The sequence below is a fragment of the Ambystoma mexicanum genome, chromosome 4p (genome assembly GCF_040938575.1).
Source record: "Ambystoma mexicanum isolate Mex_15411 chromosome 4p, UKY_AmexF1_1, whole genome shotgun sequence".
In the NCBI taxonomy this organism is placed as follows: Eukaryota; Metazoa; Chordata; class Amphibia; order Caudata; family Ambystomatidae; genus Ambystoma; species Ambystoma mexicanum.
Window position 1 is genome coordinate 913,743,797 of NC_090927.1, and position 24,631 is coordinate 913,768,427.

At 45.1% G+C, this 24,631-nt stretch overlaps 1 protein-coding gene across 2 annotated transcripts in view; it reads left to right on the plus strand.

The window, feature by feature from the left end:
* RNGTT (RNA guanylyltransferase and 5'-phosphatase) overlaps positions 1 to 24,631 on the plus strand; it is a 2,962,270-nt gene that overhangs the window by 26,248 nt on the left and 2,911,391 nt on the right. For both annotated transcript variants that reach the window (XM_069606512.1, XM_069606514.1), the window contains exon 3: positions 8,952 to 9,055. In XM_069606512.1, the coding sequence (XP_069462613.1) occupies positions 8,952 to 9,055 (104 nt within the window). The remainder of the gene's footprint in view (positions 1 to 8,951; positions 9,056 to 24,631) is intronic.

Consider the following 24,631-nt stretch of genomic DNA (forward strand, 5'->3'; position numbering starts at 1 on the left):
ATTTGTTTAATTTGAAAGGCATGCTGGCCATGAGTGATCACACATGTAATTTGATCTTGAGGTCCCTCTCGAGTTTTGGGAGTAAGGAGCGAGTCCCGGCATGTGAATCGTGCCTGTTTCAAAGATCTGGACACCAACTTCTTCGGGTAACCTCTTTCGTGCAATCTTATACTAAGCAAGTCAGCGTCATGGTAGAAGTCATCTAGAGAGGTACAGTTTCTTCGTATGCGCAGAAATTGCCCATATGGTAAGTTATCTTTGATGTGTTTCGGGTGATCACTCTGGAAATGCAGTAGGGTATTACGATTGGTAGGTTTGCGAAAGGTATTGCAAACTAATTTGCCCTGGTTATGTCCAATCGTCAAGTCCAAAAAATTAATAGTGGTCTTGCTGTATTCCATTGTGAATTGTATATCTGTACTGCAGGTGTTCAGCCAGACAAAATAATTCTGCAATGTCTTCTGATCCTTCCCATGGGCATATGACATCATCGATGTATCGACGCCATTGTTTGATTTTGTCATTCCACATATTGATTTGATTAAATATGAACTTCTGTTCAAATTTGGCCATGAAAAGAACTGCCAAACTTGGGGGCAAATGCCGCCCCATGGCAGTTCCCTTGATCGTCAGATAAAACTGTTTGTCAAATTCAAAGAAATTCTTGCAAAGGGCTAGTGTCATAACTTCAATGATGAATTCAGGTGGAGCTTTGGTCCTCCTATTGGTTGCGATGAGATATTCATATACACCATCAATAGCGGCTTGTTGGGGAATACTCGTATATAGTGATTTGATATCTAAAGTCACTAATGGATGCTTTTGTGGATCAGCCCCTCAATAAGCAGGGGGACACCATATCCCTGCCCCCTCAGCATTTGGGAGTGGGCGATTGAGCAGGGCATATGGCTCTCAGCGGTGCACCTGGCGGGACAGTCCAACCTGGAGGCAGACAGACTCAGTCGCTTAGGCTCCGACATCTACGAGTGGCATCTGAACCAGAGGGTCCTTCATGACATTTTCACCAGGTGGGATCACCCAGTCCCAGACCTGTTTGTGACGGAGATCAACTGGACTTGTCATTAGTTTCCGTCCTGGGGTTGCAGGGGGCACAGCTCCCTGAGGGACGTGCTTCAGATACCCTGGGACGGGATGTGGGCATATGCATTTCCTCCTACCCCCCCCCTCTCCTTCCATAAGCTGGTTCGGAAGATCAGGCAGACCCAGCGGCTGCGTTTCCTTCTCTTAGCGCCTCAATGGCCAGCTAGGCCCTGGTTCTCCAGCCAGAGGTACCACTCCCGTTGGGAAGGGCCCGCTTCTGGTTCAGCAGTGGGAGATGGGGCGGTTCTCCACCCCTCCTCCGGAGAGGCTAGCCCTAGCAGCCTGGTACCTGAGCATGTAACTCAACCTCTCCAGCTGTCTCGGTACAACATGGAAATCATCCAAGGTGCCAGGAGTCAGGCTACTTGTAAACAGTACAAAAGGAAATGGACCAGATTCTGCTTCTGGTCCAAGGAGTTGACCCTGTAACTTGCATGCTGGACCAGGCATACAGGAACTCGGACAAGTTTGCTTTCTCATCGGCCAACCCAGTGGTGAAAAGACATCTGGTGGGGTTATCCAGGCAGTTCCCGCCTGTCGTACGCCTGGACTCAGTGTGGAACCTTAACTTGGTACTCTGCGCCCTAGTGGACAAACCATTATGGCCACAGTGGACATTAGATTGGTCACACTCGAGACAGCATTACTAGTGGGCCTTGGGTCAGCTTGCAGAGTTAGCAGAATACAGGCCCTGGTGGCTTCCGAGCCCTACTCCATGTTTCATCAGGACAAGGTTGGGCTTTGCACTCACCACAGGTTCCTCCAAAAAGTTGTCTCCTCTTTCCACATTAACCGAGAAATTGTGCTCCCCAACTTCTTCCCAAACCCCAAGGAAGACGCTGAGAAGGTTCTCCACTGCTTGAATGTCTGCTGAAATTCTATCTTGACAAAACCATGGGCTTTCGCAAGATGGACGCCTTGTTTGGCGGGGAAAAACCTGGACAGCAAGCGTCCAAAGCTTCAATAACTAGATAGATGATTGCAGTCATCCAAGAGGCATACAAAGCTCAGCACAAGGTATCGCCAAGGGGCATGCACGCGCACGCAATCAGGACCAAGGCAGCGGCTATTGCCTTCCAGTGTCGCGTACCGTGGCAGGTGATTAGCAGGGCAGCTGCATGGGCTACCCCATCGGTCTTCTGCAAGCACTAATGTTTGGATACCAGTGCCAGTGCTGATGCAGCATTTGGCCAGGCTGTCCTTAGTAACCTGTTTGCCTAGAGTGTCAAGATCTCCTCCCCAAGGCGGTTGTATCAGTGGTAGTCGCCCATACAGGATGGAGGAAAAGGGACGTGACGTAGGAGTAATTGTTACTTAGCAGAGTGAGTTACGTACTCCTAGTCCATAGTCCTCTTGCCTCCATATGTCCCACAATCCTTCCCCCTAATAAAGAGCAGAGGCTGAGCAGTTTAATGCAGCCGACGCGTCAAAGGGGACTGCAGTGTGACGCCAGTGGGGGGGGGTCAAGGGAGTGCATGCTCCCAGGTCCGTGTCCCCGCACATGTATACATTTAAAGGGAAAGTGTTATTTTTCTGGTGAAAAAGGTTTAGTTTCCATCCCTAGCTAGGATAGAGGTAACGGTACTATGGACTAGGAGTACGTTAGTCACTCCGGTGAGTAGCACTTCATTTTTCTCGCTACTGCTGACCTCCTCAGTATCTGGCATGGGTAATGGTGTCAACGCACCCAGCTTTACAAGCCTCCTCTTTCAGCTTCTGCCTCTGCCTCCTACAATCTCTCAGCTTGAGGCTTCTTCTCAACTCAACTTCTCCATTGACCATCTGCGACTGGCCGTTGCTCCGTTTAGTTTTCCTGCGCATGTGCTGCAGGTCCGATCATCACAAGGGGGGGGGGGGTGGAGAATCCATGGCTCGTAGTTGTTTTACGGGTTCATGGGGCACTTTGTCACACCTTACACTGTAAAATTCTCCAAGACCCGGGCTGAATGTAGGGGGTGTGTGAGTAGTGGTTGGCCTTTCACAGAAAACTGAGTCTAAGGCATGATCAGGCCTGCCTTCTGAAACCCTCTGTGATGCCTTGGCCTGACATGCTACCAGAACTTTGTCACAGCTCAAAAGGGCTCTTTAGCTCAGATGAAATTTAATACGTCACCAGACAATACTGCGCAGCATGGCAGCCTTGTTGCCTTCTCTGATGCCCGTACAGTGGCTATGCTGGGTTCCCCTTCCAGATGCAAGCCAAGTCTAATCCCTCTTGGGCAATATACAGCGGTCCTGTTGATTTACACCAATGCGCATCAACCTTGGAACCAAAGAAGCTAATCTCATGGCACTGCTCTGCATTGAGCGGTATCCGTGGCCGATGTAAGACCATGTTCCAGCTTTGAAGTGTTGGAACACTGACACAAGTCACATCATGTGGGAAGTTCCACTTCAAAGAGCGAACGTTTGTCAGAGACAGTACCTCTGTTACACGTGAGGGTAGTCCATAAGCACCCCGATCCTCGTTAGGAAGTACTGCTTCTCAAAAATATGACATCACAGTGTTCGGAAGGGGGTTGATTGTCCCAGAGCCCCAAGCGCTTTTGAATGAGGCAGAGGCCTGGAAGTGTGCAGTAGGGTCTCGAGAACGTTATGGGGGGGAAGGGGAGTGTCGATCGGGGTTATAGTGCAGAGGGTGGTGTGTGCTTTGGTTTTAAATTGGAAATCAAACGCCTTCTTAGATAGTAGCAGCCATATTGAAATTGAGGCCTAGCTTTTTGCTGCAGCCAGGGACGCAGGCCCAAGCCACACACATGAAAACAAGTGTCTGCATGTGGGAATAGCTTGTAGCATGGGCACCGGTGAGAGCCCAGAGCAGCAGAGATTCATAGACCTTTCATTGTTTCATGTTGCCAGCATTCGTATCCCAGAAGGAATTTGTCCTGCAAGGCCACGAGGCTGTTGAGAGCTCTCTGCGAAAAGCGATCCCAGAAGAAGGCTACAAGCCTCCGAACCCCCCCCCCCCCCCGTCCCAACTCTTAAGTACTAGCGCTCAGATGCCCTTATGCCAAGATCCCAGCATTACAGGCGCTACCAGTCAATCCCCGATCACTGACCATAAAACTGTTAGACCACCAATCGATCCAAAAAGATCAGAAAGCAGAGTTGCCTTCACCATAGGGCACGTGATTTATGCTGTGAGGTGCCGGGAGGGGTAAAGCACCACATCTAAAACGAGGGTTGACTATCTTTGGATGGGCACTGACTTGTCTGGAATGAAGCTTGTGTGTGCGCGATGCAATGACCTCGAAGTATCCTCTTAGCCCTTGTCTGCAATACATGGAGAACATTAGCGTAGAGATGGAGCATGTTGTTTTTTTTCTTAATATAATGCGCAATTCATTGTAGCTTCATGCCTGATGATGCGCGAGGAGAACCTCACGTGGAAGAAGATGGACTGAAGGGGCTGTGACCAATGTCCTGGCATCCCTTAGGGAGCAGGTAGCCTGTCTATGTAAATTACAAAAATGCTATGTACCTTTTTTAAAGTGTTGGTTTTTGCCAGAACGTTCCATGGCAGCAGAGTGCTTTACTGGCGCATCTTTATTTTTGTGGAAATAAAACATTGTTCTCCTTGCAAGAGGTGTACTAGTCCTTTTCCCTGGTGGGTCGCATTTTTTCTGGTGTGAGTGTTGCAGGTTTCTCTACATTTTTGGTGACCACGACGGTTTACAGGAGACACTTTAACAGAATTCCTGTCTGCTTTTTGGAGCAGGGCCTGGCTCCTATAAGGGTGCAGGCTGTTATTGGGACCCTGTGACAGAGCACTTGTGTGAACACGTAGATGTGAGTGCACCTCTTGGGAGCGACAACAGGGGTAAGAGTGAGTGGGGAGACTGTGTGTGAGAAAAGGGAGAGTGTGAAAGGCCACGTGGTGGTTTGTGCATTTTTTCTTTTATATTGGTGGTATTATTATTATTAAGGAGATAACGAGGAGGAAAACAGGAGTGTGGGTATCCTTTCTGGTTAAGGGGAGAAGGTGGAGCATATTTTTAGTGTGATAAATATAGGTAAAAGTAGGAGCTCTGTATAATTGGCGAGCTTGGTTGCCCAATATAGTTTGTGTGGGGGAAGGAGACCAGGTAGTGGTTAATATTTTGGCCTGTTGTTTTTATTTCTTTTGCTCTGTTCGATTATCATTATGTAGTAGGAGAAGGCCAAGAAAGGACCTGTAGGAGTAGTGTGGGTGATTGGGTGCGAAGAGGGTGAGTGTGTGTGCATGGGAGGGGCCGTGGACAGGGGGCAACTGGGAGGTGGGTACGGAGGACGGCTAGTAACGAATATAAAAACATTGTGTACGACGCATAACTAAACGTTTTTGGGAATATAAGGATTGTCCATATGGGGGCAATGACTCCTCTGGAGTATATGTATATTGCATTACCTATTGTATTACCGTTGTACAAGATCAAGCTGGAGAAGCATCACAGATAATGGGTGGCAGAAACCCAAAGTTTTGGCTGATGCGAATACTACACACAGTATCTTGCTGTACAGACCACCTACACCCATGCCAGAGTTTGCTGAACAAAGGGCCAGTATGTTCCTTCTGCAATTAAAACCTACTTCTAAATATATCCTTGTGGGAGACTTTAATGTATCCATCAGACCAGGCTGCTATGAGGATGGATTAATTATTTAAAGATTTTGGCTTTATTCACCAGATTCATAAAGGCAAGATATTAGATTGGGTCATGACATTTAATACCTTAGTTAATGAGCCAACTGTGTCCCCGCTGTCTGTGGTCAGACCTTTTGTAAGCTTTGATGTAAGGGTGCCCAGGCAACTGAGCAATCTTAAGATAGCTAGAACTATGCTGACATCTAGAAATGTTCGGAAGCTCTCTCCAGAGGAAATGGAGGTGTTTATATCACTGCTAACATTGAACATAACAAATCTGAATCGGTCATTGATTTGGCTTCTATGTATCAAGATGTTATGTCCAAGGCCGTCAATGCCTTTGCCCCATGTAAGACAAGACCATTACTTGAGAGAAAAGTTATTGCTTGGTACTTGCCTGAATTACATAGGATGAAAGCCAAAAAAAGGAAACTCTTGACTCCTGGATTAAATCCAGAGTGTTGGAAGATGAGGAGGCCTACCTAGGTGCAGTCAAGCTATATAAAATAGCTGCTATTGAAGCCAAAAAGGCCATGTTTAATACCAGAATGACAAACACCAAATAGGACTTGCAAGAACTGTTTAAGATTCTGAGGGAGTTTGAGAAACCCATGTCCCAAAAGAACAGCAGCTGTCTTAAAGATAGTGCCTGGTGCACCTTAATACAAGAGGCCTTGCTGAGCAGTTTGCTTAATGTTGGTGTTGGGACTGGAGCAGCTCTGGATGTCATTGCTGAGATGCCCCATGTGTCAGATCAGACAAAGTTTAATTTTAGATCAGTCACAGAGGGAGGGAGGGAGGGATGGAGGGGGATGGACATCGTCTGGAAACTCAAGCCCACTGGCTGTGGGGGAGATGTCTGTCCTATGATAACAGTAAAATCATGCCTCCCTTATTTGGTCTCTACCATAACCAACTGCGTTCATCTATCACTTAAGGAGCGTTTTGCGCCGAATGCATGGATCACGGCATTATTTTTTTTTAAAAAAAAAAGAATAAAAAAAACAAGCCTTGATGTTCTCCTCCCGGCTAATTATCGGCCAAATACAAATATGCCTGCTTAAAATCCTTCACTGGGTGGCATATTTGCAAGTCTTGGATCATCTGGAAAGTAACATCCTGAAAAAATGGCAGTCAGGCTTTAGGCCATCCCGCAGGACTGAGACAGCTTTGTTGGACTTGAAGTCTAGTATCTTACAATCCTTCGACCGGGGCAAATGGTACTCATGTTATTAGATCTCTTTGCAACGTTCGATCTGCTGGACCGTGCCCTGCTGATGGATAGACTTCTGAAGGTGTCTGCTTTTTCTACCACAGCGGCTACCTGGGTGAAATCTTTTTGGGAGAATGGTCAGCAAGGGTCTGTAGTGGTACCGTAGAGGCAGGTCCGGTTAAAGTCCTGTACATGGTCCTGCAAGGAGCCTGTGTCTCACCATCGCTGTGTAACCAACTACTGGAGGACAAGGGAGTTAATTTCACAAACTCTGCTGAGGATACTCTGTGTGTAATTTCCTTGTCCGGGCTGTATCAAGAGGACCTGAAGAATATCAATCAAGTATAGTCTTTGATTCAGTCGTGGATGGTGAGTAACAGGCTTGCTCTCAATGATGATAAAACTGAGCTTATGATATTGGGTACCAGGTCCAGATTGTATAACCTCAGCCCGGAATATCGACTGGATGTAGGATTACCTTGCAAAAAGGACAAAACATTAGGTGTTTATCTGGACCAAACAATGAGCATGCATACCCATGTTAATAGCCTTGTTTCCACATCAGCCTATTCCACCAAACTGCTGACACAGATTCTCCCAATTTGTCTAAAACAAATTGTTTTGCTGTGACCAGGGCTATTGTTGGAACATAATTGACTACTGTAGTTGCCTACCTGGTGGGCATTAATAAGGGTGATTATTTTTTTTTCTACTCAAAACTGCATGTGAGTCAGAATAGTGTGCGCGGTAAGAGCAGTAGACTGGTGAAAGGGGAGTGAGCATGTCTCCCAAGCCAGAAGAAATCTCTACTGGCTGCCAATGGAAGCCAGAATTTCGCATTGTTTTCTAACAATCACTCATAATTGCCTCTGAGGTACTAACCCAGAGACCCTGGTGAGAAGGCCTATCCATAGTTTGATCTGATCTAATGATAACTAATCTGCTTAATGTGCCCAGGTCTAAATTGACTTCAGTGGGCAGTAATGCATTCTATGCGGCAGCTCCTAGGCCGTGGAATGCCCTGCCCCCGGATCTCAGAGGTTGAATCATTTGGAATCTTTAAGCACAGGTTAAAACGTTCCTTTTTACTTGATACCTCTTCCTTGTTGTATCTTAAACTATATGTAGGAGTGGCAGGGTTTTACCAGAGCGCAGTAATGGCTGTACTCCCCTCCCATGCCACCTTACCTGGAGGAAACGGGCTCCGAGCATGCAGCAGAAAAATCAGGGTTTAAATGCATTCCAGGCCCTGATGGAGAAGTGTTTACCACTAGTGATGGTCCTTGGTAGAGGAAGGCATTTCTATTATAGAGTCGTGCATAGGCTCGGCCAGAAAACCTTTGGCTGTATTTAGTAGAGCTGCTGGCATATTCTCTAAACGGTTTTGGGGACCTTAGTAGCTCTAGGAGTCTTTGGAAAGGAGGCGGTACAGTAAAAAAAGGAAGTTACCCACCATAGAAACTCTTGTGCTAGTTGTTCATGTTCCCCTTCATACAGATTATCAACCACTGCACCTCGTTGCGTTTCTCGTGTGCCTGTTCATTTTTGTGCGTCTACTTATGCCTGTGCATACGCCTCTGTTGTGTCATGCCTTGCAATAAGTGCAAAGTTCCTGTTACTTCAAGTATTTATATCCCATGTATGCATAGGAGGTGAGAGGAGGACCAGGACTATCAGTGCCATCACTACAGTGAGTTTTCTTTTTCTTCTACATGCAAAGTAAGAAATCTGAATTAAAGCATTTTAAAATGTGTCTAATGTATATTAGTTGGCCTAATGTTCATGTATCTAAGTTGTTTTCAGTGTCAAATGAAAGTGCGTATTTTCTAAAGGATGTTCCCTGTTTCAGTGGTCTTGTCTTTGTGTGCAGCAATGTATGACAATCATGAATGACTTAGATCCCATACCCAGGTAAACTAGCTTGTCCTTTGTAGATCTGGATTTGAATATGTGCATGCATCTTGTAAAATATTCAGGTTTGTAAGAATTACATCTTAGCTCATGTCTTTTTAGGTTAAAATGGGGTTGCTGATAGATTTGACAAACACAACTAGGTTTTATGACAGAAGCGACATTGAAAAGGAAGGAATCAAATATATGAAGCTTCAGTGTAAAGGGTAAGTTTCTGGCGTTCTGCTCTTTGTGCATGGTGGAAATGTCAGCAAGTACATTACTTGACTGAAGTTAGTGGTTTCTACTTCCAGCCACTCTAAGTGTGTGTATACCACCGCTCATGCTTCTTCATTCATGCCCTATCCCACTTTCAATATTTGAAGCATGAATTATTTTCTTAAGTTTGCGCTCCTAGGATTTCCTTGTTTGCAATTTCAGAAACTCATTTTCAGTGTGGTGAAAAATGCATGGATTGTGATTGGTGGCTGCCATGCATGTTATTACTAGGGAAGCTTGACAGAGTGGGCATTTTTGAGAAATGTTCCCACTATTAAGTTTTCCCTCTGCATTACCAGTGTAGACCTCAACATTCTGAGATTACCAATAAAGATTTGGAATATTTTTGCATAAGGTGAGAGCCAGCAAATACTGCTGCCTCTTTTGGAAATGGTTCTGCCCTTATTTAAGGATCCTTGAGTAGCCCTTGTCTATAGCGAGAATGTGTATGATCGTGAGACCCTATGTGTGCATGCTCCATTGACTTGCAATGAATGCCAGGCCACTGTTTTGAAATTTGCTGCCTGGCTTTTTAAGTTATCTTAATAGCGCACTCTATCTATATAGTGCCCAAACATGAAGGTTAAGAGTCCTGCTGTAACTCAAAAGCTCTTCTTTAAAAAATAGCATTTACCACTATCGTGGGTATTTCATTTTTTGGGATAATTTTGAATGCCTGTTCCTTATTGGTTGTGTGTGGGCTCTGAGTTTATACCTAGGCACCTTTTGAATATGAAAGCTGTAAGGGGCTATAACTCAAGGTTTTCTTTGTTGCAAACTGTATTTAATTTGATTGCTTTATATTTCTGTTGGTGTTATAATACAAGCAGTATTGAAGCATATGCAGGGGACGCCTCTATGTATTTAAGGATTCAGCTGTCTGGCTAGTGCTGCTGTATTTTCAAAACCTGTGATTTTCTTTGGTTGTGCTGGGATTTCCATGAATTAAGCATTTTCAATATGTTAAGTTTACAAAAGGAAACATTTGTCTAAAACGTGTAACTTGTGCATTGTAGAGCTATGGCAGACTTCCGGTGACTGCCTTCACCCTCGTTATTACATTACACAAACCCCTCTTTAGAATAATGAACTCATAGTCGGTGTATGTTATTTAATAAGTTCTCGCCCACCTCCCTCTTTCATTGTTTCTCCACATTCCCTTCTTTCCATTGCTCCCACTCTAGCACTAACTCTCCCACTTTTCTGTTAGTACTCCTTCCTTTAGAAAGGGGATACATAATGGGTAACCATGTCTTATGGTCACTTAATAATATGCAGGGGTTTTGTGATAAAATAAGGCTTATATGCTGCCACCTACGTTGGCCCAGAAGCAGAAACAATAGCAGCCATCTGGCAGGATCTATCAACAGGAGGCTAAAACTTTGTTATCTTTGCATACCAGAGGTTACACACACTTGCTAGAGGGGGAGCTGTGCCGTGGGAAGAATTAGATTATATTTGCCTACAGCAATCGTGGCTGCTGACTGAACCCACCTTGGATTGTTTTACGACTTTTCTGAATCCGGCAATCCAGGGAGAATTGGGTAGACCAAGGGTGGGTCTACTTACCCTAATTAACAATAAAACAACCTATGAGCCACTTAAGAATATCAAGAGGGCCTTTCCTGCAATATACAATCCTGAGGAAGAACAAAATCTGCGTTAAGGGGTCCACAACAACAGACATCAATATGCTAGCCCATCTGTTTCCAATTAACATATACTGGAGTGTAAATGATACTACCCAAAAGGAAATGCGAGATTTATTGGCAGAAGCTATTGATGATGCATGTCGCTGGAGTAATTCCTCAGTTATTATATGTGGCGACTTTAACTCTACATATCCCCGACCTAACGAGAAGTGGGAAGTTAGAGATTCTGGCTATAACACCAGCCCAAAAAAAATAAGACGGTTATGGTTTAATCTGATGGAATGTAGGGATCTGCAAGTGACCAATTATGAAAAGAACTCAATGAGACAATCAACGAGGAAAAGAAGCACATCTTCCTCGGTAATCTACTATATTTTTGTCTTGCAAAACATGACCACTGATATTAAAGCCTTGGAAGTTATTACCTCTGCTCAGAGCGACCACAACTGGCTGAAGTTAACTTGGCATGAGAAAGTAACAACTATGTTGGACATACAGCTGGAGGTAATTAATAAGGGAAACTGCCTAAGAATGACCCCGCAGATATTAGCTAATACTGTAATAACTTTGACAGACCAAATAAAGGAGGCAACAGTATTACATCCTGGGTTGTTAGTGCACTATACCACTATATTTAGTCTTTTATATCAAAGATGAAGTAAATAAGAGAAATGATCCCTCAACATGTCTGATACAGAGCTAGCCATAAAGAAAAAAAGACCTGCACAAACTGGTGCGTGTGCTCAAAAATAAATATGGATAATGCGGCTGCTGACAAAAGTAAAACCTTAAAGACAAATTATAGATCATGGTGAATTAGCCGTATAGCTATTTTGCTACAAAAGTATGCAGAAGTGATGCTACGAGCTATGGCCAATAAATCTTCTGCTGAGACTTGGACGCTGATAAGATCAACAAGTAAAACCAGGCCTATCTAGAGGCAAACTGTCACTGAAGTAAGTTGGATCACCTTCTTTGGATCCCTATTTGACACCCCACTGGGTCAAAAAGTATCACTATTGAAGCCAATATCAGAGTGGACTTTGCTGAATGATTGTGATGACCTTGTCAGTCTAATCAAGGGATTGAGTACCTCCAGAGCGCTGGGGCCATATGGCATATCGAATCGTACACTGAGGCAAAACCCTCAGCAATGGGCTACCTTACTAGATCTGGTGCTCAAAAATATCCTGATGTCAAAATCTATGCCTCCTTCATGGAAAACAGCAACGTTAATTCCTATATTTAAAGCTGGCCAACGTACGGACCCAAAAAACTATAGACCCATAGCGCTACTGAATGTGGTGGGCAAATTATATGCCACTTTGTTGCTGAAAAGACTTACAACATGGATGAGGAAAAATGGCTTGAATTGCATCTTCCAAACAGGCTTTATGAAAGGACTGAGGATGGCCCCGGCAGCTTTTCTTATCAATATGTTGAAAACTAAGCGCTGGAAACAAACATGAAAATACATCTGGCCTTTATGGACTTTTCCAAAGCTTTTGACTGTTTCAGCAGAAAATTGCTCTGGGAAAAAAATGATAGAAAAAAACTGTCTGGATTTGCTGGAACAGATGCAAGGTCTGTATACCGACACCACAATAAGAATTCGACTAACCTCTAAAGGGGCACTGAGCGCTGAAGTCCAGACAGATGGAGGGGTTTGTTTGTTATATTTATAAAGCGCTCTAAACTTGGAGGTATCTGGGTGCAACAAGTCAGTAAAAAACAATGTTGCATGATGAGACCTAGAATAGATACATAACGTTATTTAAAGATACAAGAAGGTTCTGTTTACAAGATCCTAGGATCTGAGTATTAAGATTGTAGTAAGTCTTTGGAGGTGAGCCATTGTTTGGCATTTTTCCTAAAGTTGTAGAAGGATTGGTCCACTCTTAAGGTTGTAGGTAGGGAGTTCCAGAGTTGGGCAGTAGTGTTGGGCAGCCATAATGGGGAAGCTGCTGCCACCTGCTTTTTTCAGTTTGAATCTGGTGACTCTTAGAAGGAATTAGAAGTTCTTGTAGGTCGTGTGGAGATATTTTTGATACATTTTTCCGTCAAGTATTGAGGTGGTGAGTTGTTGAGAGATTTTTGGGTCATGGAGATGTTCTGAAGAATTTGGAGTTTATTAATGCATTTGCTGGCACCTAGGTAAAATGCATTACAATAATCCCATTTTGAAGGTATTAGCGCCCTGGCCAAAGTAATGCAACTTTCTGTAGATGGAAATGGTTTACAAGCGTGGATCAACTTGCAAGTGTAAGTTGTTGTCGATGCCGTGGCACTGACTTGTTTACGCAAGGTTGAGGAGGAGTCTGGGTAGAAACCCCAGGTTTTTATCTCCTTGGCCACCTTGATGTCGAGACCATCAATGTTGAATGAGAGGTAGTGGTTGCTTAGTTTCTTCAGAATGGCCGGGAAACCTAGAATCAGTAGCTCAGTATTCTCATCATTCAGACACAGATCATGTGAGGCCATCCAGACCTGAATGATGAGATAGATTTTGTTAACCAGTGCCAAGTATTTGTCGTAGTCGCCAGTCAATGGTATGAGGATCTGGGTGTCCTCTGCATAATTCGTGTCGGTGACACCCAGAAGGTCCAAGTCATCAAACGGTGGTTTGGCAAACACATTGTACATCGTGGGCGATACACAGGATCCCTGCGGTACTCCATGTTATAGGTATAGGGTCAGCTGCTGTCGAGGGGGAGAAGATCCTCCTGGATCTATTTTTCAAGAAAGAATGGATCAATGCTGTTGCTTCTGTGGACAAGTGTTTACAAAGCACTCGGTGATCAACGAGATCAAAAGCAGCTGACAAATCTAGTAGGAGTAAAAGGGCAGGTTTCCTTTTTGTCTCTCTGGTTGTCAATCTGGTTTTTCAAATCCAATCAAGGCTGTTTCAGTGCCATGTTGGGGTCTGAAGCCTGATTGTCAGAGTCCTAGTAGATTATTTATCTCCAAGTATGATTGTATCTGCATGTAGGTGGATTTATCAATGATCTTCAGTAAAAAAGGCACTGTTGTAATCAGTTGAAAGTTAGTAGGGATGCTTGGGTCAGGGAGGGTTTCTTTAGCAGCTGACGTACCCATGAGTTCTTCAGGTTGGTAGGGACAGTACATGTGCGGAATGATGAATCGATTAGAGTGGTGATGAAAGTGGCAAGGTCACTAGCAGCTTCTTTAATTATGGATGCCGGGCAGGTATATCCCTGGCATCTGGAAGGTTTGAGCGAGGCTATAATGTTTTCCACTTCTAGGGTGGACACTTGGGTAAATTTCAATCGTTGTGGAGGTTTAGGCAGGTTGGGATAGGTTGTCGCGGTGTTTGAGTAGAAAGGTTATGTTTTTTTGCAGCTATTTTATTTTTGATAAGAGATCTTGTCGGCTAATACGCTTTGGTTCTTAGTGCACCAAGTTTTGTCCTTTATTACAGTTGTCGGGTGGAGGAATAGGGGATACCAATTCTCTTAGAATAACAAAGAGTTCTCTAGTGCTAGAAGTAGCTTTTTTGATCCTATGGTTATAGGTGTCTCGTTTGTTTTGAAGTATTTCTAGTTTGTACTTAGCTGGGATTTTAAGTAAGTTATCTTTGTTGGCTGCTGTAGGGTTATTTTTCCAAATGGCTTCCCATTTCCTTTTTTCGTTCCGCAGGACTTTAAGATTGGGCGTAAACCAAGTGTTCAAATGGGCTCTAGGTTTATCTTTTGCCCAATTTTAAAGGTGGACTTTTTTCTAAGGCTTGGGTGATAGTGTTGTATAGTTCAACTAACGCAGATGGATCAGAAGAGGCAGGCATGGGATTTAGTATAGGCCGGAGAGGAGGCCTGAGTTTGTCCAATGTAATGTTCCGTTTGTTTCTGGTAGGAACAGGTGGAGCTATAAGGTTATTTTTATTAGGCAGTGCACAATCTTGGATGGTAAAGGTCAGTAGAAGATGGTCAGTCCATGGGTACGGTTCAATGGAGGTTATAGTTGTCTCACAATTAAGGTCGGCTACCCAGCCTAGGGTTCTTCCTTTTTCATTCGTGGGTTGAAGAACTCTTTGCGTCAGGCCTAGTTCAGTCATGGAATTCGAAAGAGCTGAGGCATTTGGTCATTGGGGTCGTTAAAGCCAAGATTGAAATCTCCTCCTAAGATAAGGAATTGCGAGGATGACTTAGTATTAGTTAGTAAAGTGATGATTTCTCCCTCAAAAGCACGGATAGGTCCAGGTGGTCTATATATCAAGTGGGCCGTTATGAGAGTTGGTGAGGGGAAATTTTACTGTCAGCAGTTCGCACAATGTGCCAGGAGAGTGAGCGGAAATTCTAAGTCCCAAAGTAGATTTGGCGATAAAGGCAATTCCACCGCCTCTAGAAGATTCTCTGTCAGATCTGAGCACTGTATAGTTATCCGGGGTAGCAATTGGGATGGAGGGTCCTACTGCTGCATGTAGCCAGGTCTCTGTTATTGCTAGGAAATCTAGTCTAATCTATAATCAAGTGAGCGATGCCTGCTGCATGAGCTACCAAAGATCTAGCATTGATCAGTGCCCCTTTAATTAGCATCAGAGTTATTTGGGGCGGTTAGAGTCGGGAGTATTAGACGGCTTACTTGCTCTGTTGTGAACTTTGTGGGTTTTTGGGGCGACTTTCTTCAGACCCCGAGTTTAGCAGTTCATAGGAGGTTGTCCAGTAGGTATTGTATGTTTTACCTAATCTTGAGCCAAGTTTGACGTTTCTGAGTGAAGTAGGACATGGGAGGTTGAAAGTAAGTGTAGGGGTGTCATTCTGGGTCACTGGGATAGTGGATAGTATCCCCAGCGTTTCTCCTGGTGGGTGGGTATCTAGGTTAAGGTGGCTAATTAAATCACTTAATTCTTGCAGTGGCTTGATAGCCCTGGAGGGTGTTGGAGTGGAAATGGGCTTCAAAGGGGGCAGGAATTTGGTAGGCTTAATTCGGCTCACATTGTAAGCTTGGGTTGCCATGGTGAGTAGTCCTAGTTTTAATTGGGTCTGTGTTCTGGTAGGTGGGAGCCGAGTCTTAGGTTGCCAGGTGACATCAGCTGGTGTAAAGGTATTAGCGTTAAGGCTGATAATCAGCAGTCTTAACACCGATCTCAATGATGCTGGCTGGCGCGCATAGTGGTGCTAACGTAGAAGTGATATAAGGCTGTCCAGACATTCAAATGAAAGAGATAACGCAGGACAGTCCCAAGTTCTGCGATAATCGTAAAATCCTAGTGTGTGCATATAGCAGTTAGTATGATGCAGTCTGTTTGTTACTCGGAACTATTGCATACATCCCCAGGCCTGTTAAACTAGCAGTTTATATTGGTACATGGCATTATAGTTGGTTGTTGGAGGGATACATAGGTTAAGCAGGGCTGCACACTTGCTCCGGCCCTCTACAATTTCTATATTTCTGACAGAGATTTTCTGAAAGAGTGCAGAAGCTTTCCCCCCAGGTGGGATCAATGCGGATACCCCATTTACTGTACGCGGATGATCTAGTGCTTCTGGATCGCATTGCGGTAGGTCTACAAAGACAACTCAGTCAGCTACAAAATATATGCCGAGTTAAACTATCTAGAAATTAATATTAAAAAAAAAAGATTCTCGCCATAAAAAAGATCAAAGGAAGAAAAAATGCTGTAAATGGTATCTCAAAAAGGAAGATATTGGTCAGACAGAGGCCTTTAAATATCTAGGGATATGGATTTTCAAAACCTGGCTGGAGGTGACCACGTTCAGCCACCTAAGGAAAAAAGCAGATATGCTGGCCAGCCAAGCTCTAATACTAAAGAGGAAATACTGTAAATTCACGCTCCAGCCCCTCATAGACTTCTATACTGCAAAAGTGATGCATGTTCTAACATACAGCAGTGAGACACTGTTAGATCTGCCATATTAAATCTGGGTGACGGCAGAAGGGTCCTGGAAAAGAGTCCCGGGGTTACCACAGTCTATTTCCATTCAGGTGATAAGGAAAGAGCTGGGATTAGGAACCCCTAAAGCAACCTCAGACTGGACAGTTTGAAGTTTCTTTAGAAAATACAATGATCCAACCTCTCCGCTTTTGGTCCAAGGGATTAAAAAAGCGATGTATAAAATATCCCCCAAAAAAACGTACAGGTGGGAAAAGAAATGTAACCAGCTACTCAATGATTTAAACTGCTCTTTAGATGATCTTTTGGCTAACTGGGGGATGGGTGAAGAACAAAATGCGAGAAGTGGACTGGATCCATACCCTGGCTGATGTAGTTTGTGAATTAAAACTACATAAACACCTAGGGACCGAAGCAAGGAAAAGAGGCGAAGTCCAGTAATATCTTCAGAAGTCACCTAATGATCGAATTGGGTCAATTTTCATGAGGATACGATTCAACTTATGTAGCACGAATGAAATCATTGCTGTGCGATCTAAAGAGAAAAAACAAGAATCTTCCTGTAGCTTCTGTAAATAGGTTGAGTTAAAATAAACGCTCTGTCATCTTTTTAACTTCGGTACAGCAGTCGCTGCAAAACGGGCAGAATACTTTAGACGTTTCTTTGATAAATTTACAGCACTGATGACTGAAGATTGTTGGACCCATATGTTAGGAGGGCAATCGAATGTCCTTTTTTATAATAGCAATGGTCAAATTTTATTTTGATGCCCTTTAACCCCTGCTGGGTGACGTAGGGGAGGTGGAGTGAAGGGATGGATTGATTTTTAAACCAGTTTCCTCTGTTTCTTCCTTTCTTCTCTGCTCTATTTTTTTTCTTCTGGTTCTTAAGATGAAACAAAATGGAATGATTATATAATATTTTTGCAAAACGTTGTGTGTATTAAACAAAAATGCAAATAAAAATGAGATGAGTGTAAAACCATAATAGCCATTTGCTTCCTATGTAATGGAAATTGTACCAAAACTGGCAGTCAATTCCCATAGTTGTGATGTCATCACACACGCTAATTAGTGTTTTCCAATTGTTTCTACAGCAGTGGTCTTCAAACTTTTTTGGCCAGGGCCCCCCTGAGCAAAATTTGGGCAGGTCGGGACCCCCCAGAAATGCCAAATGGACAGTATATATTGCGCGCCGTCACCTGCTCCCATCAAAGTCGCTGGGCTCCCTCATCCCACTCCTACCCAGTCGCTGGTCTCTCCCCACCCCATCACACACCCAGGGCTCTCCCCACTCTGCTCCCATCACTATCCCATGGTTCCCGCCCATTGTGCTCCCACCATAGTCCCTCGGTTCCCCCATCCCGTTCCCAACACAGTCTGAGGGCCAGTGGCGGCTGGTGAATCTTTTTTAAGCGGAGGGGCATTAAGGGGAGGTTCGGGGGGGTTTCCCCCTGTGATTTTTTTTTTTAAATAATAGGTTAAAATGTTGCATTGTAGAGCATACTTTTAACAAAAAATGGGTAAATAGCCAAACAGTTTGCAATTGTTGCTGGGAGTCCAGGGGGCAGGCATTGATATTTTATTTCTATCGCGCTCGTACACAAGTGTTTCAGAGCGTGACAAGGCAAGGGAGGGGAACAGAGGAGAATAAAACAGCGATCTTACTAGGCCCAGTGACATTGAGAACGCGCAAGTGTGAGGGGAAAAGTGCATGGAAGGGGGGAGAAGTGGAAAGTGCGAAGCAGAGGAGAAACAGATAAATAACAATAAATAAATAATAAAGGCAACAAACAGTGGTAGTGCAGCCAGCAATTTGCAAGTGCTACGTTTAAGGCAGCAGACAGGGTAGGTCTGATAAGTGCAGGAAGAAAGATGGTTCTCCTCAAGTTTTAGAGTGGCAGGGCACTGTTCCAGAGGGAGGCCCCAGCCGAAGACGGAGATCTACCCCCAGCTCGTTTCTTTGATAAACGACTGACCCTGAGGGAGTTGGAGGTAGAGGAGTGAAGAGCTCGAGAGGGGAGGTATTTGCGGAGGAATAGCTGAAGGTATTTTGGACCGAGGCCCCAGAAAGCCTTGTGGACAAGGCAGAGGGTTTTGAATGATAGATGTCCGGTAAAAAGATACCATCCCTGTCCCCTGGGCCCCACTGGTCCTAACACAATGAACATGATTATGTGTATATGCAAGGCGCTGCACATTCATACAGCAATCACTCTATCATTCACATGAGCATCCATCACCATACACTCACTCATAACGCATCCATACACATTTTTAAATAAAAACAATGAACATAAACGTACCTTCTGCATTGGCCTGTGTGTGGGTGCTGCTCCAGCTGCTCTGTCCGTATGTGCGAGGAGGCGCAGGAGCTCCCCCTCGGACATACAGACATGCAGTGCCCCAGCCAGCATTTCCAATGAGCTATGCAATGCTGGCGAAGCAAAACGCCCCAGCACTTGCATGGCTCAGTGAGCATGTGCGGCTGGGGAACTAAACTGAACTGTCAAAGGGAAACAGTGTTTCCCTTTGACAGTTCAGCCAGCCCAGGAGCACTCCATTAGCTGGATAAAGCAGCTGAGGGAGTGCTCACTGTTTCACTGGGCTGGCTCCTTAGCTCCTCCATAATGGGTGAGGGGCCACTATGCAGTTAGTAATGTTGACCATTGTTGCTGAATATATCACAATTTACTTACATTTTAACACAAAGCACCCCTTTGGGTACTATTGAAACAGTGGGCTTCATAACTACTCTGGCGGTAGCTGTGCCGGTAAAACCGGCACGGCTGCCACTGGAGTTGCATCCGGGTCTGGCACCCGCGAATGGGCAATTACTAGGTCATGCCGAGTTAGGCGGACATGATAATTGCCCTTTCGAAGGTGCCGGTAGATCCCCATTCCCATTTGAGCCCCATATGGCTCAAATGGGAAGGGGGAGCTCGGATGCACCGGCACCGTTAATAACGGTGCTGGTGCATCCGACGAGCTGAGGTCAGACCTGGCGGGGGCTGTCAAGCACCCACGAGCACAACTCTTACTATGGCGGAACGGTAGCAACGGTGCCGGTAGCTTACCAGCACCGTTGTTACTGGTCCGCCATAGTAGTAATGAGGCCCAGTCTGTGACTAAAGGAATGAATATCCATTTACAACTGTGGGCCACTTTTTCATTGTTGCCTGAGACAGTTTCATGCTTCAGCCCGCCCATGTGGGCCACCCCTGCCCATTTCTTCCAATCTAAAAAAAAAAAAAAAAAAAAAATAATCTTTTTCATGCTGAGCTCTCAGGGCCTCCCTTGGATGCACCCGCGGACCCCTAGGGGGTCGCGACCCACAGTTTGAATACCACTGTTCTACAGTAACATTAGTGAAACATGCAGTACACATAGCCCCAACATTTTCAAACATCCCATTGCCCCCCCCCCCACGTACCGGGGACCGCATAGCCTTGCTGTAGGGTTTCAGGTATATATAGATCCTTGTTTTCTAAGGGGCTCATCATGTGCATCAATAATCACTGTATGTCCAGCACCCGTATATTTTGGGGGCACCATTGTTGCACAAAGTCACTTTTCAAAAAGAGGATAACTTCTCCCCATTCCTTTTGGACTCTCTACACATCCTCTTGAATCTTGTAGGTAATCCACTCCATTGCTACTATATCCCACAGTTTGTGAAGCCAACACGTCTCTGTATGTGGGCTTTTTTGTTTCCAGTTTTTTGCAATTACCAACCAGGCCGATACTTGTAGCGATACCATTGCTCTTTTCTGTGGCTTTGAGATTATATGTTGCTTTGGGTCTACTAGTCCACTTAGATTCTCGCCTAGCGAGAAAGGTTGGATTTCAGGAACTATTTTCTGCAGGTAACTCTTAACTTCTTCCCAAAAACCCTTAATCTTGGGGCACTCCTACCATATGTCTCCAGTCCCCAATGTCCTTACACACCCTCCAACATTCCGATGATGCAGAGGCGTACATTTTATGTGATCTACTAGGGGTGTAGTGCCACTGCAGCATCATTTCATACTAAGCCTCTCGTAGCTGTATGGACCTCGTCAATTTCGGGATGTTCCTCCCAGTGGCTAACCAGGACCATTACTCCAGCGAGCCTTCCCAAGCTATCCCCCATGTGCGAGGTAACATATGTCTCAAATTGTGTTAAAGGCCTAATTGTTGTTTAGCCAATCTTTCTGTTGGAACCAATGCCTCAGCTGTATGTATTCATATCTTGTCTCCCTCCACTACTTCTACGTGCTTCTTGCATTGCTCAAATGAGGCTATGTCCCCATCCCACACCATATCTCTAGTCTTCACGCACCTACTTTCTTTCCACCGAATGAATGAGCCCTTTACAGTGCTTGTAGTGAAAATCGGATTTTCAAACGTAGGGGTAAAGGGCGACGGGATAGAAGAGAGTATCCCCTTTTGATCCACCTACCCCATATATCACACGTTGCACAGAGTATTCTGCTGCACCTAGTGCTCGGGGGGGGGGGGGGACGGTCTTTCCCATGGAGCCACAGTAAACCTGCTAATGGGCATCCCGCTACCGCTCGATCCATCCGTGCCCGGATGTTGTCCCTGCAGTCTGAGAACCATTCACACACCACTCTCAATTGGGCGGCCTCGTAATAACGGTACAAATTTGGCAGCCCCACTCCAACTCTCTGTCTTGTGATCATTAGGAGATCTAATGTCGCTCTCAGGCGTTTACCTTGCCAGATGAATATAGAGATCAATGTTACAAAAAAAGGTAGCAGGCGCCCCTCTCTCGAAAGAACAAGGCATGATAACCTGTTCAGTGGTTATTAACCACATTGAGAGATCGCAGCCATTGCTTTTCGGTCACTGTACCTTCACAGTTGGGAAATATCCATTTGCATATCAGTCTTTGTCCCGCCCACAAGGGCAGTCCAGCACCGAAATGCTATGGCAATTCCTCTCTGAACAAGAGTACCATCAGCAACCCCATACACGTGTTTCAGCCTTGTTGGGCATCATCAGTGATGTGAAGCTGAGCCTCTCTAAGCACAGTGAGCAGGGAGTCCACGTCTGGTTGCCCCCAGGTAACCTAGGGTGACCAACCCCAAGTTACTTTCAAAAATACAAAAAAAGGTATCAGGCGCCCCTCTCTCAAAAGAACAAGGCATGATAACCTGTTCAGTGGTTATTAACCACATTGAGAGTTCGCAGCCATTGTCTTCTCCCGTTATCTTAGTTAACATTACCCCATCTAAAAATGCCTTTATCCTATGGTTCTCCGGAAACCCAGAGGATATAGCTGCCTATAGTATGTTTCAAAGGCCTGTACTAGCCCATCTGAGTCTGTGACTATGGATCAGTCCGACTGCTTTATTCTCCCTACATGGCACTGACCTTGCTCTGTTTCGGTAGCCCTGCAAGCATCTCATCTGACTTATTGGCCCTGACATAGTAGCGCTGCTTGGGACTTAAGAGAGCGCTCTCGATCTTGGTGGTTCTAAACAGCCTCAGTTGTCTTTGAGCTTCTTTCACTCTGTTATAGTTCTCCCTATTCTTGAGCTGTGCCAGTTCTTTTAGGGCCAGTCTCAGGTCCGCCTCCAGATCTTTTTCTAGTTTTTATCTTTCTCTTTTCGTCTTTGAGCTTTTAGAGAAATGAATGCCCCCTACCCAGCCCCCAAACCACCTTAAATGCATCCCATACCATTCTCAGGGGGAACCATTGTGTGTTGCTCAGCGCAAAATACTCATTAACTTTGCCCTTCACCGTCTCCCGTAGGACCTCGTCCCTGAGGCGTTCTCCACGCATTCTCGAGGTCCACAATGGATTACCCGGTTTCAGCCCCCTAAGGTGAATATTTATCGGGCGTGATCTGATGGGCAGGTTGGGTTTACCTCTGTCTGTTAACGTGCCTAAAAATACCAGGGCTTCCCCAAACATAATACGTTCGGTGGACGGGGGTGAGACCTGTGTAGCCTGGATCTTGACCTTTTTTTGCCCTCCAAAAGTCTCTCATTGCCATTTCAGCAAGTTTATCCCTCACTGCCTTGGATAGGTGTTCTCCTTATTAATAACCTGTCTGCTCCCGTCCTTCCCAGGGTCCCATGTTATGTTAAAGTCACCTGTAAGGACGATCTCCCCTTCCGCAAAGCTTTCCAATTTCCCCAGTGTCTGATATAGGAAGGTGTCATGCCCGGTGTTGGGGGCATAAAGCGTACCTGTTGTGAAGACCCTTTTCTCCAACAGAACCTGCAAGTAGATAAACCTCCCATGCGAGTCAGCTAAGGTTTTGATTATCTTTCCCCCCCCCAAAGAGTTCCTTATGCCCACTAATACTCACACCATTCCATTCCGGGCATTTGCCTGGTATAATTGTGCAAACTGGTGTATTTGTATTTTATGTCCGTCTCCTTTTCTGATGTGTGTTTCCTGTAATAGTATCATGTCCGCACGGCTCAGTTTAATCTGCGCACCTAGCTTCTTCCTCTTTACTGGGGTGTTTAGGTCACATGTACATTATGTGAGAGTATTTGCAGAGGCCTCATCATTCTTACTCCATTTCCCCTCCCCCAGCTGCCTTTTGTATCCCCTGTATGCACCTTGCATCTACATGCTCTTCTAGTGCTTTCATGCGGTAGCCCATACCCCTCCCCCATTGCCCTCTCCCATGTCCTCCCCAATCCGGTCCAGGTTCGGTATCCTAGGATTTTTACCAACTAGATGGGGACCGGCCCACATTCCACCAGGACCCCTAAGGTTGCACTAATCTTCCAGAGGTGCCCCTCACCCTCCCGTATAGGTCGTCTTATTCCTGCTGGACAGCATACACTGTTCTTTATAACTCCATTGGTTCGCTACCTCCCTTTTGGCTTTTACCCATTTCTGTCAGACTTCTCCTTTTATATGCTTTTATAGGTTGGGTCGGCGTTATTTTTCATCCCCTCTTCGTCTTGCTTAGGGACTTTTCAGTTTTTCTCCTCTTTTCCTGTGCACAGTAGACCATTCCCCAGACCCAGGATTGCCAGACCTTCAGCACATGTGGTGACTCTCTGCTGTCTTCCATCAGAGGAATAGAAAGCTGAAGGGGAATGTCCATTTTTATAGGGGGGTGTTTATGTGTATATATATATATATATATATATATATATATATATATATATATATATATATATATATATTTTTATTTTTTATTTTACAGCAGTGTTCTCGTCACCAGCCAAATTGCTCTTTTCTGAAGTGTAGCAGCCAGACCTTGAAAAAGGCTCACCTGCGACCCGTTGGCCATGATCGTGGCCTGTCCCCTAGCAACCCTGATGATTTTCTCCTTCGCTTCATAAGACGCTAATGCCACCAGGACATCACTCTGGCTGTTTCCCTCTCCTCCTCTTGGGTCCCACCATATGAATCCGGTCTATCCGGATCTACTCTGGGGCAATGTCTGTCAGCAGTGCTGGGAAGCACTGCTGCACTGTTTATTTCAGTTCTGCATCGGAGTTCGCCTCTGCCAAACCCTTAATTCGTATATAGGAGCCTCTTGACCGTTTCTCAAGGTCCTCAGCCAGAATTTCCAAGTTTTGCGTGTCTGAGGCGATTTGCTCCAATAGTTCGGAATTCTGTTGTACATCCTTTTCTACTTCAGATAGACCTTGTTTGGCTAAGTCCACCCTGTTTCCCAGGGAGTTGATGTCTTCCTTGATTTCTTTCAAGGATCCCTTCAGCTCTTCCTTCAGGCTTGCCATTTGTTCCTGGAAGCATACCGTCATCCTCTCCTCTATGCCCTTCAAGCACATTTGCAGGTCTTTACTTAGTGCCATTTTGCTGATTGCCTGGGAAACCTCACTGCTCTCCTGTGGTAGCCCCGATTCCCCTAAGGCCGATCCAGCTGGGGACATTTGCTAGCACCTTTCTAACTGGCCCCTCTTTGTGTTTTTCTTAGTGGTCTGTAGCACTGGGGTCTGCTTCCCTTTTATCCCAGGCACCTGCGTATCTCCCAGTTCTTGTATACTGCTCCTTGGTC